At 37.1% G+C, this 12358-nt stretch overlaps 1 protein-coding gene across 3 annotated transcripts in view; it reads right to left on the bottom strand.

The window, feature by feature from the left end:
* Positions 1-12358, bottom strand: part of RAD54B (RAD54 homolog B) — a 114339-nt gene that overhangs the window by 20702 nt on the left and 81279 nt on the right. For all 3 annotated transcript variants that reach the window (XM_022584786.3, XM_089898903.1, XM_089898904.1), the window contains 4 exons: positions 9871-10046; positions 3048-3309; positions 1477-1543; positions 1089-1286 (listed from right to left, as the gene is read on the bottom strand). In XM_022584786.3, the coding sequence (XP_022440494.1) occupies positions 1089-1286; positions 1477-1543; positions 3048-3309; positions 9871-10046 (703 nt within the window). The remainder of the gene's footprint in view (positions 1-1088; positions 1287-1476; positions 1544-3047; positions 3310-9870; positions 10047-12358) is intronic.

Below are 12358 nucleotides of genomic sequence, written 5' to 3'. Positions count from 1 at the left end.
ATATTTACAAAGTAAACACACCAGGCCACACACCAAGTCTCTATAGTTTCCAAAGAATCAATATCATGCAGACCATATTTGTGACTACAGTGCAGTAGCTAAAATTCAATAACAAAAACTAAAATACATCATAAAACATACTTTTAAACACCTCTGAGCCAAAGAATAAATTATAATGGAAAAAAATATATTTAGAACTGAATAATAAAAAGACTGCATATCAAAATTATGAGATTCAGCTTAGAGGAAAATTTACAGCCTTAAATTCCCATTTCAGAAAAGAGGACTGAAAGCCATTAAGCTAAGGATTCAGCTTTAGAAAATAAGAAAAAAAAAATTTAGATAAATACAGGGGAAAAGAGAAATAATAAGAGAAGAAATTACTAAGATGGAAAAATCATACTATAGAGAAGATCAGTGTAGATTATATAAAATGTAAATTCTTCCATGTTAGTCTTATACAGTTTTACTTCTTAAACCCATCTCAACACAATTTATCAAGTGATTTCCAACTACTGGACATTGGTTGCTCAAGTGCTACTCCTGATCCAGTACCTATTTGAATGGTATTAATTCTGGAGGGTTGACGCTTTCAGCCTCATTTAAGCAGCACGAGCAGTGCATGAAGCACTGAGAAGTATGGCAGCTCATGCTTACTGCCCCAGAAAATATGACCTCATTAGGAATAAGTTCTACACAAAATAAACTTTTTAAAAATAAAAGTTCTACACAAAATCCTAGACAGTAGGATTATTCTGTCAAGTGTTATGTTTTTTGTGAAACAGAAATAAGGATTAAAAACATTTCCCTAATTCTGAAGTCATTATTATCAGGATTTGAAAGATTTTACCAATAGGCCAAATTTTTCACAACTGATTCGTAAATAAGAAGCTAAATTGAGAGAACTAATAAGGTTCTAACTAAAATTTTCTCAAATACCCATGTGGCAGCTGCCCTGTGACCTGAGGAGAAAAGAAAACTAACATATGCAAGGGGTAAATATTTTAGTTATTCTGTATTTAAATATTTTCAACTACTAAAGGGAGACCAATTAACTTCATCATCGTAACAATTAAAATACAACTAACCTGTATGATTTTCTCCTGTACATTCACAGTCAAGCAGGTCATGAGTAACACAATGTGAACTTTCATGTAATGTGAACAAATTTTTAAGTTCTTCTACTGAAAACTGAATATGATCACATGTCTTGGTTAGGTCTACAACTGCCCCAGAAAGACCTTGCTTACTGATCTGCCTTTGATAGATCTTTTCTTCTATTGTACCTGAAGAGAAAACATTCATTAGATTTCCTTCAGATCTTTACATCTGTTATTTTTGTAGGGTAAAGCATGTTTCTTAGTATACTAGCTAACAAAATAACAGTATTCCTGATACTGAAGCACAGATTAACAACAAAAAGAATCTTTAATTATTCAAAGGGAATACATTTTTGTCACACTGAAGGGTTATTACCTGTGGTTAGGAGTCTGTAAATATGTACAGGATGTTTCTGACCATCTCTCCACACTCTAGACATTGCCTATAGAAAATTAATGAGAATTCTGAGAGTACAAGTAGAAACTAATGATAACCCTTGCCACATAAGCAACTTGCATTAATACAATTAAGATTAGGAATTCTAGATTTCACTTATAGCTTCAAAAAACAAAGCCCAGGCATACCTAAGCATTCTCCACTTCAAATTTTTTTCCTGGGATAAGGAAAGGGATGAATGAACACTCACTGTGGTACTATAAAATAATTACAGGGCGCCATGCAACAGTGAGAGGGTCTATCTCCATCAAAAAATGGGACAGCGAGTTTGGGCAGTAAGAATGCAAAGAATCAAGTAAAGCATAGCATGGAGGGCTTATTCTCAGTCTAAGAGGCTAATGATTCACCCCTAAGGAATCCCTAGGATACCTGCAATCAGCTCAGGCTCTACGTAGATCTCTGTGGTGTTAGGATTTATCACTGATACTGTACAGTAAAAGGTTGATGTTCAAACCTTGCACATTCCAAAGAAAAGTCGGGCCTTCAACCAGCTCCTGGAAGCCCTGGAGTATCCTGCCCTATAAGAGCATCTTAGTTTACTTGGGACCTTGGGCCACACCAAGTAGTTTATGCTAACAGTGTGATTTAGGTGGGGACTTGGGCCAGTTGACCTCTGCAGGGATTGAAGACTGAGCAACTAAGGTCAGTCACACAGGTATCCATGCCTACATGACTGACCTCCAACAAAAACTCTGGACACCAAGGCTCAAGTGAACTTCTCTGGTTGACAATATTCCATGTGTTGTCACTCATTAATGTTGGGAAAATTAAGTGTTGTTCCATACAAGTCTAGTGGAAAAGGACAACTGGTCTCTCCTGGACTCTACCCTATGCACCTTCTACCTGTGTTGATTTTAGTCTGTATTCTTTCACTGTAATAAAACTTAACTATGAATATAGCTGTTTTTCTTGATTCTGTGAGTCCTTCTAGTGAATCATTGAACCCGAGGGTTGTCTCCAGGTCTCCTAACACAGATACCATATGAGGTGCAAATCCATAGGTAGAAATCTCAAAATACATGAAAATGGACTGTATGCTGAAGAAAACCAAAGGCTGCTTCTGAAATATTTCCCTAAATAAGCTAATTTTATATCTTTACCATACCCTGCACAAACACTGATCATAGCACCTGTAACACTTTATTGTCTTCCCCTGATGGTCATGAGGATCCTGAAGGCCCAACTACACAGCATATTAGAGCCTGGAGACATAACAGGTTTGGGTGTGAATCCTGGCTCTGCCTCTTATAAGCTATGTGACTGAGAGCAAACTTCCATAACTTCATCTGTAAAACAGGGCTTAGGATATCCACACTTGTAGGATTATTGGGGATGATTAAACAGATGTAAAGCACTTAGCAGAGTGCCCGATACAAAATAAGGGTTCAATATGCAGCAGTTATTATACATCATCCTCCTCATATCCCCAGCAGGCCCTGTATCCCCCACAGGCATTCTATAATGTTTGTTTAATACATAAACAGTCCTACCTGGATATCAGTGGCTGGATTCCAATCAATGTCATAGAGAATTAAGTGAGATCCTCCAATAAGGTTAAGTCCCACACCACCAGCTTTTGAACTTAACAAAAAAATAAAATCAGAAGAGTATTTACTATTAAAGCCATCAACAATTTGTTGCCTTTGAGAGATCTGTGTTTGTCCATCAAGCCTTGTATAAGCATATCCATGACGCTTGCATACTTCTTGTAAAATATTCAAGGTTTGTGTATAGTTGGATACCAACACCACCCTGTCAATCAAAAAGAAAGAATCTTTATACACAATTTAAAAGCAGTATTAGATTTTTTTAATTGAAGGAAAATACCACAATAATACTATCACTGATATTTATAGAACATCCAACAATGACCTTGTACAATTAAAACACAGATTCTCCTTCAAACTCAATTTTAAAATCAGTATCTAAGAGGGAATTCCCTGGCCACCCAGTGGTTAGGACTCTACACTCTCACTGCTGAGGGCACAGGTTCAATCCCTGGTTGGGGAGCTGGGATTCCCACAAGCCACGTGGCCAAAAAAAAAAGTCAATATCTAAGAGGCTTCCAGCATCAAGATAGTGGAGTAAAGAACTTTCTGCTTTCTTTACCTCTCTTAAGTCACCCTAAGAACAGCAGGAGAATAAGAAACAGAAAGACAAACTCTATCTTTAATGAAACAGGAGACATTTATATATGAAAACAGAGAATAGCGGAATGGTGACCTGCTTAGGAGTACAAAGAAAGTGAAACTTAAGTGCCCAAAGAGAGAGATTCCAATAAGAAACAGGTACAAGTTCATTCACACCATACAATCTCGTAAAGCCAGCTCAGAAGAAAGGAGTTTAGACTGGAGCTATTACAAGAGCACTGGTAAGTAGAACTCAGGCCCTCATCCCATGTAACTAAGTTGGCTTTTCTTTCTCAACTGGAATGTTTATTCTCTGGAGAAAGTAAACCAAAGAAACTTAGACCAGGGAACTCTAGAAGGCAGGGATATAGTGACAAACCAAAATGAAGGTCTGCAAAATGGATGGTAAGATTCCAGTCCCCCTTTTCTGCCAACTCCCAGAACACCAGCAGCAAAGCATTCCACTCACATTCCACATCCCAAGAAAGATATTATTGGAAGATTCACCTCTGGAATGACTCATTTGAATGGCCCCAGAGAAAAGGTCCACAGATAGGGAATCCCCAAGTAAAAAAGCCAGCTCGCTACCTGTTACCTAACGCAGGTCAGCAGTCCACAAGCCCTGCCCATGCACACAGAGCATTCAGTTAGTGTTTTACTGCCTTACTCTTAAATATAAATGGACACCAAGGGCCACCAGCTACTTGAAGCCAGCCTCCAACACGAAAAATAGAAACCAAAACAAATAAACAGAAAAAAAGAAACATGAATAAAACAGAGCAATGGAGGAAACAGAAGACAATTTTAAGGAAATAATTAATACCCTCATATAAGAGATAGCATTCACAAGAAGAGGTGGCAATAAAAAAGAACAATCAAGAATAAGAAAATTATCTTGGAAATTTAAAATGACAGCCCAAATAAAAATTTAATAGGAGATTTAGAAGAAAGAAAGAGAATCTTCCCGGAAATAGATTAAAAAGGAAAAGTGATGACCAACAGGAGAGGAAAGAAAAAAGAATTATAGAATCAATCCATGAGGTTCAATATATGACTGACAGAAATTCCAAATAAAACAAAAGAAAATTGTTTTGTGAAAGAAGCTGCTTCCCAGACATGGGATCTTCAGATTAAAACGACTTACTATAGAGTTTTCAGTTCAATAAATGAAAACATGATCCATATTAAGGCACATCAAGATTATAACTCAGGACTTCCCTAGTGGTCCAGTGTTTAAGACTCTGTGCTTCCCCTGCAGGGGGCAAGGGTTCAATCCCTGGTCAGGGAAGTTCTGCGTGCCACCAAAAACTAAATAAAATAAAATAAAAGCCATGGGAAACTATCAAAAAGCATTATCATATTAAAAAAAAGACTATAACTCAATGTATAAAGAATGAAGAAAAACTGCTAGAGTTTTTCATGAAGAAAATATGGAAAAGACAAGAAATAGCCGTATAAGTACATGGTCTGGCAACATACAATGGGAGCTGGTGATTGACTCTGAGAAACAGGATGCAAAGGGGGAGAGATGGAACTATGAACTCCTGCCTTTTTTAATGATAAGCCCTTTTAACATTTTGATAAAATAAAAATTTTAAACAATAAAATATGCTAAAAAGTAAAACCAGAATTTATCTAATAGCTAAAGTTTGATAAATTAAGCAAAAAATAAAAAACAGATCAAGAATATTTCCTACAAGTTTTATAACTAGTGGGATAATTATTAGCACTAGAAATTTTTAAAATAAAGCAAATGTTTAACAGTTAGGATTATCTTAATTATCTATGCTAACAAGGTAAAGATCATGTATATTTGTATTCCTGTATCAGTTACCTTTGGCTACATAACAAACCAAACCAAAACTCAGTGGCTTAAAACAGCAACCATTTATTTTATATTTAGCTCACAATTCCGTAGGTTGGCAATTTGGGCTGGGCTCAGCTAAGAGGTTCCTCTGCTGGTCGTGGCTGTGCTGACTCAAGCATCTGCAGTCAGCTGCCAAGTAGACTGGGAACTGGCTGACTGGTGAGGGGCCTCGGCTGGGAAGCCTCATCTGAGTTTCTCAGGTCTCTTACCCTCTAGCAGGCTAGCCCAGGCTTATTCACATGGTGACAAAAAGTTTCCAGGAAGCACAAAGGAGGACAAGCCCCACTGCACAAGATCTTTTCAAGCCTCTTCTTCTGCCATGTTTGCCAGCACCTCACGGACCAATTCAAATCACGTGGCTGATGGTAGATCAGCCAAGTTAGACCAGCAAAGTTAGATCAGAATGGTAGATCACCCAAAGTTATCCAGCAAAGGAACGTGGATATAGGGAGGGAGAACTTAAGACCATTTATGCAATCTGTCAAAATTCCTATATAATAATTCAGTCATTTTTCCCTTCCTTTTCTATACTATTACGGGGATGAATAACATTATCTAAACATAGTTTTGCTGATACAACTTTACTGGACTGGAGGAAATCTGGCTTTAGAATATTTTCCCCCAACAAGTTCTTACAAGGCTAGATGTAGATTGATGGGATAGGTGACTATCTTGGTAAAGAGCCTTGGACAATCCCCTTCCAGAGGTCTAGAGCCCCGCCACACATACATACCACTTTCAAACAAGGCTATTATTTTTATGGTCACTATACTGTCCCTGAAAGCAGTTGAAATCTGTAGGCAAGGCTGCCATGTCAGGTATAGTGCAAGCTGCACCCAGCACAAGACTGTCCAACCAAGAGATGCAGGGGGGTGGAATTCGGCATGAACTCTACTCTCCAAGCCATGAAGCCTAGTGCGTGAATGCAACAACCAGGAGGGAAGAGGAACTTTTTAAATTTTGAAGTATTCTTTAAAAAAATTCCATAAAAGGGCCACCAGCCAGACAAGCCAGGAGTTCTCAGATATGCCTCCACCCAATTCTAATTCATCTCAATATGCACAAAAGCACTGCAGAAGAGTTCTGCCTGTAGACCGAAAATAGAACTATCCAGTTCTAGTTAACAATAACACAGTAGATCAGGTGTAGACAGTAATACTATCCCTGAAGTCAAACACTGTGAGCAACTTCTAGCTACATATTTTAAAGGTTTAGGAGATGTTTGTGCATAGGCAGCTCAGATGTGGAAAACCTGGCCTCTATACCCAATTGGCCATTAAAAAAAAGGGGGGAGGGGGCTACAATTCAATAATGACAACAATAAAAAAAAAAACCCAATTTAAAAAAATGGGCAAAGGACTTGAACAGACGTCTTTGAAAGAAAATATACAAATAGTCAACAAGTACATCAAAAGATGCCCAACATTACTAATTACTAGGGAAATGCAAATCAAAACCACAATGAGATATCATCTCACACCCGTTAGGATGGCTACTGTCAAAAACAAAACAAAACAGACCAGAAAATAGCAAAGCTGGCAAGGTTGTTGAGAAGTTGGAACCTTTGTCCACTGTTAGTAAGAATGTAAAATGGTGTGGCCACTACGAAAAAGATTATGGAGGTTCCTCAAAAAATTAAAGAGAGAATTAACATATGATCCAACAATCCTACTTCTGGACATATATTCAAAGGAACTGAAAACAGGGTCTCAAAAAGGTGTTGGTACACCCATGTTCACAGCAACATTATTCATAATCGTCAAAAGGCAGAAGCAACCCAACTATCCATCGACAGATGAATGGGTAAACAAAATGTTATATATATGCAGTGGAACATTACTCAGCCTTAAAAAGGAAAGAAATTCTGACATGCTACAACATCGATGAACTCTGAGGACACTATGCTAAGTAGAATAAGCTAGTCATCAAAAGACAAAACATCATATGATTTCACTTATATAAGGTACCTACAGTAGTCAGATTCATGGAGACAGAAAGTAGAGGAAAAGCAGGAATGGGGAGTTGTCGTTTAATGGGTATAGCTCAGTTTTGCAAGATGAAAAGAGTACTGGAGATTGGTTGCACAACAGTGAGCGTATACCTAACACTAATGAACAATACACTTAGAAATAACTAAGATAGTAAATTCATGTTATGTGTATTTTACCACAATTTAAAAAGAAAGGTCCATCTCTTCAGATAATGTGAAGCACCAGAACAGTCTGTGCCACTGATGGAAGTGCTATTTCTTCTTTCATCGGACAAGGCAGGATTCAGTTTTCTTAGGATACACAAGCAGTCAAAATGACTCCAACCCAACCCCTACCCCCAAATTATATTTTTCTTCCTCGTTCCTTCCTTCCCACCACAAGCGGGGAACTTTCCTCTAGAACATCTTCAAGGATAAATTCTCAAACCTACAGTCACACTTGATCTCTTCTCATTTCCTCTAAAATTCTGTTCACTCATATTCCTTGTCCAACAATAACCACCTATCCCATGTTCAGAAAAAAGGGAAAAACAGAATCCAGTGAAGACAAGATGCAAATAAAAGTCTAACTAAAAGTTTATACTCTAAGTTCAAACTGGGTCACAATCTGCATATATATATACATACATTGCACACTCTTGTATATATAAAATATTATCTAATAAAACATTTTAATCAAACTGTATTAAAGAGTTCATAGAAAGTTTCCTTATTTTAGTCACTTCATTATGAAAAATAAATCTAAAAATTTTCACAAGTCAAATGATACTATTAATGCTCCAAAGAGGTTGAGTAGATTCCTTGACAATTAAATATAATTATTATTTTGCAATTTTTTCTCTGTATTTTTGCCTTAATTCAAAAACAGTTTGAATACCTCCTACAAGAATAATTAAGACATAGTCCCTGCACTATAGGTGCTGACACAGAAGAGAACTAATGATTACAATATAACGTGAGAAGAGCTCCATTAGAGGGAGGTACAGGATGCTAAGGGAGTACAGAAGAGGGGCATCTAACTCACTATGAGGCCAGTGGCTTCTAAGAGGAGAAAGCATCCGAGCTGAGTCTTAAAGAAGAGAAAGTTGGTCAGAAGAATGAGAAGTGGAGGTACACCAGGCATAGGAACCTGAAACAGGTAAGAGCAGAGGTGAGAAGTAGAGCAAATTGCCGGTTTTGCAAATAGTCTGGTATGATTGGACCACATGATAAGTGTGAAGGAGTCAAGAGGTATGAGGCTGGAAAAGGAGGCACCACCCAGGTCATGAAGAGTCTTGCTCAATGTGCTATAGTTTAGAAATTTCTGGAAGGCAACTAGGAATCTTTGAATGATTTTTGAGAAAAGGAGTAACATGTTCACATTTGTATTTAATATAATTTAGGGCAATATTGATATGCAGTGGGATTGAAAGTAAGAGGGACATAATTTATAAGAGACCACCACAAGCCAATCAGTAATTACAAGAATCAAAACAAATATCTTGGTGCTGTACAGCAGTAATTAACACAACATTATAATTCAACTCTACGTCAATAAAAATAAATTTAAAAATTAAAATTTTTTAATAAAATTTAAAATAGTTACTAAAAAAAAAATCTTGATACCTGAAAGGAAACGGATTCCTGAAATTAAATAAAATCAATAGAATAGAATGTAGTGACTGATGACACCGGGAAAGTGAAGGAGAAAAGTAAGTCTAGAATGACGAGTGTTTTTCGCTTGCATTATGGTACCATTCATCAAGCCAAGGAAAAATCAAAAAGGATCAGTCTTGCAATGGCAAAATGATAAAGCTGGTTTAGTACACGAGAAGTTGAGGTCCAGACAGATTTAGATGTCCATTAAATAGAAAGAAGGATGTGGAAACTAGAAGAGAGGCTTGGACTAGAGATACAGATTTTGAATCAACACCATGTGGATGATAGCTGAAACTACGAGGAGTAGAGCTAAACCAGGAAGGGTGTTTAGAGTGAGAAGGAGGCTGAAGACAAAGCCCTCAGGAGTATCAACGTTTCAGGACAGAAAAAGAACAAAGGATTCTGAAAGTGATAAAGAAACGAGTTAGGTGTTATAATATCAAAAGACGTCTCTAGGGTTTTTAAAATATATGTATTTACATTTAGTTTTTCTTAAATAAAAGCTTACAGACACACTGTTAATGATAAGTTTACAAAAGACTGGGAGCTAACCATGCCCCCAAAGAAGAAAACAACTTATTTTTAATGTTTTCTTTTCAAAAAGAGGCAGTGAGGGGAGGGAATAAGGACAGAGTCTAAGCTGAAATTCCATAAGCACTTACAAGTGGTTTATTAAATTGACTTCTTACTTTTCATCAGGACAAAGTTCGTGGATAACAGCTAAGAGCTTTGAAAGCACCTGTAGTTTTCCTGACTCTTCTTCAGTAAACATGAGTGGGTTGTAATCAGCAGGAAACACATTTATCAAGCCTTCATATAGATTCCTTTCTTCATTCTCATCCCAAGTTGAGCTGCATTCTTTTTCCTGTTCAAAAGGATGACTGTCAACACTGGTTCATGTTTTTTTAATCGGAAGGGGAAAAATGCTAAAATTATGGGGAAAAAACTGAAGATTAATAGCTACCTGAAAAGCCCAATCTAATTGCTATGTTAATCTTCATAGGTCACAATTTGGTCATTTTTGATTACAGAGCAGTTCTAATGCTGTCTCCAAATGCCTGTTCCCTGAACCCCACAAGCGCAGTATCATTGCCGATGTGTGACTGATGGGGAAGTGGGTAGCAGAGAAATAAACAGGAGGAAAATAGAGGGCAAACAGTTCTAGGAAATCTGTCCTCTCCAAAACCCTGAGACTTCTCATCATTGCTACCTTTTTCTCTCTTCTTCCCTCCTTCCCTCCCTGCTAGTACTTTTCTCTCCCAGTTTGCAGGCTCACACAGCACCTCCCAGGTGATACTCAAGATCAAGCACGACAGTCCACTCAATCTTATCAATTTCTTCTACAAGAAGGAACAACTCTGCCAAGAAGTTAACAGAGAAATCTATTGTTATTTATAATATTTTGTTTATTTTACCAATAGTTTTTATATAATTTTATTCCAAAGAGATTATCACCACCTCTGAAATTCCCCCTGAAACTGCCTAGCTGACATGTGAACACATACTGGAGATTACATTTGTTAATGACTGCATCACTTTTTTAGATAAAATTTCTGGGATTGGCAGTTCTCGTCACTCTCTCCCACATTTACCAGATTTATCATTGTTCTTGAAACTTTGTTCAACCTACTACCCCTGCCTGGAATGCGCCATCTTTTTTTTGCCCAATTATCCCAATCCTATAAATACTTGAGGGCCCAATGCAAATTCCACCTGATTACTCACATGCCCCCTTTTGGGGGGCATTGACTTTTAACCTTTATGGTTACACAGTACATTTCAACTTCGAATTTATTTAATTATTCAATTAACTATATACTTTTTTTTTAACAATTCCCTAATTTTTTAATGTGTGTTGTAATCCTTTAACAATACTAGAAACATCTTAAGGGCAGTGAATCAAGTAGTATAAAATGCTGGGCACAAAGTACTAATTTTAATCTGGCTTATTCCCAAAACATAGCAATATTTGGGTAAAGTCACTTGATTAAAAATACTTGGAACCCTAAGATATTTACATAACTGGGATACACATGAGAGGAGAGATGGTTGCTGGCTGCTTTGGGTTAGGTTTCCTAAAATGCCTACACCTTGGCGAGGTTATCAAAGGACCACAGACCCAGGGTCTAATCCACAGCTTTTCATGTTCAGAAACTTGCATATGCTTAAGCTCTAGGGAAATGAGCCATACTAACAAAATTAAGAGACTGAATAAATCAGAATATAAATTTATTGACCTATAAATGAGACCTGCCTGTTTAAACCAACTGGTCTATGCATTCTGTCCTATGAAAGGTGCATGGGGAAGCAAATCATTAGCAGAAAGTTGTCTGGTGAATATTAAATCAAACTACAAGGGAGATGAATGATCTTAATGCACAAGTTCTTAGCCAGGAACACATAATCAGAATCACTTGGGAGAGCTTTTTTAAAATCTTCATGACTGGGTCCTACTCTCAGAGAATCTGAAGCGGCTCATATGTGCCTAGGCTGGACAAATGTAGTCTTAAAAGCTCCCCTGAAGACTGTAATGTATAATCCTAATTAAGAATCAACTAACAGACAATATCTTTATGCTGAGACAGCCTGAGGCATGGAGGTGCATCACAGAGATTTACCAGTTAGATTCCTCACATCAACTAGACAGGGCAATCTCTTCTCTGACTCTCTGCAACCCAATACTCTTCAGTTATGAGTTGTAATATTCAGTTATAGTTGTAATAAAAATTCATCAAATTGCCACAATAACATTATCAGGAAGTTATTATTGTCTCTGAGTTTCAGTTAAGACAAACTGAGGCTCACAGACACAATCTGGCCATGGTTAAACTTGTCTTTAATTAAACAAGTAGTAGAGTAGGGACTGATACCTAGTTCCAACACCAAAACAGAAAACTCTCACTATACCCCAAACTGCCTTATGTTCATTAATATCCAAATGGTCAGGTCAACTATGTAGCCATTAAAAATCATACTTGTAGAAGGCCTCTAATTTGGGGAAATGTCCACAATTTATTTAGTAATAATAATAATAATAGATTTTTAAATAATAAGCATAGCATCATTAAAATTAAGTTCCTCTAGAAAAGACTACTTATGGGTATCTTTGAGTCCGTTTCCTCACCCAAAAATGGGGATGGTAACAATAGTACTTACTCCATAGAATTTTGTGAAGAA

The sequence above is a fragment of the Delphinapterus leucas genome, chromosome 17 (assembly GCF_059928025.1).
Source record: "Delphinapterus leucas isolate spDelLeu-1000000601 "Yukka" chromosome 17, BTC_Dleu_Yukka2, whole genome shotgun sequence".
NCBI classification, from domain to species: domain Eukaryota; kingdom Metazoa; phylum Chordata; class Mammalia; order Artiodactyla; family Monodontidae; genus Delphinapterus; species Delphinapterus leucas.
The sequence above is the reverse complement of the archived record's forward strand: the minus strand, read 5'-3'. Positions and strand labels throughout refer to the sequence as shown.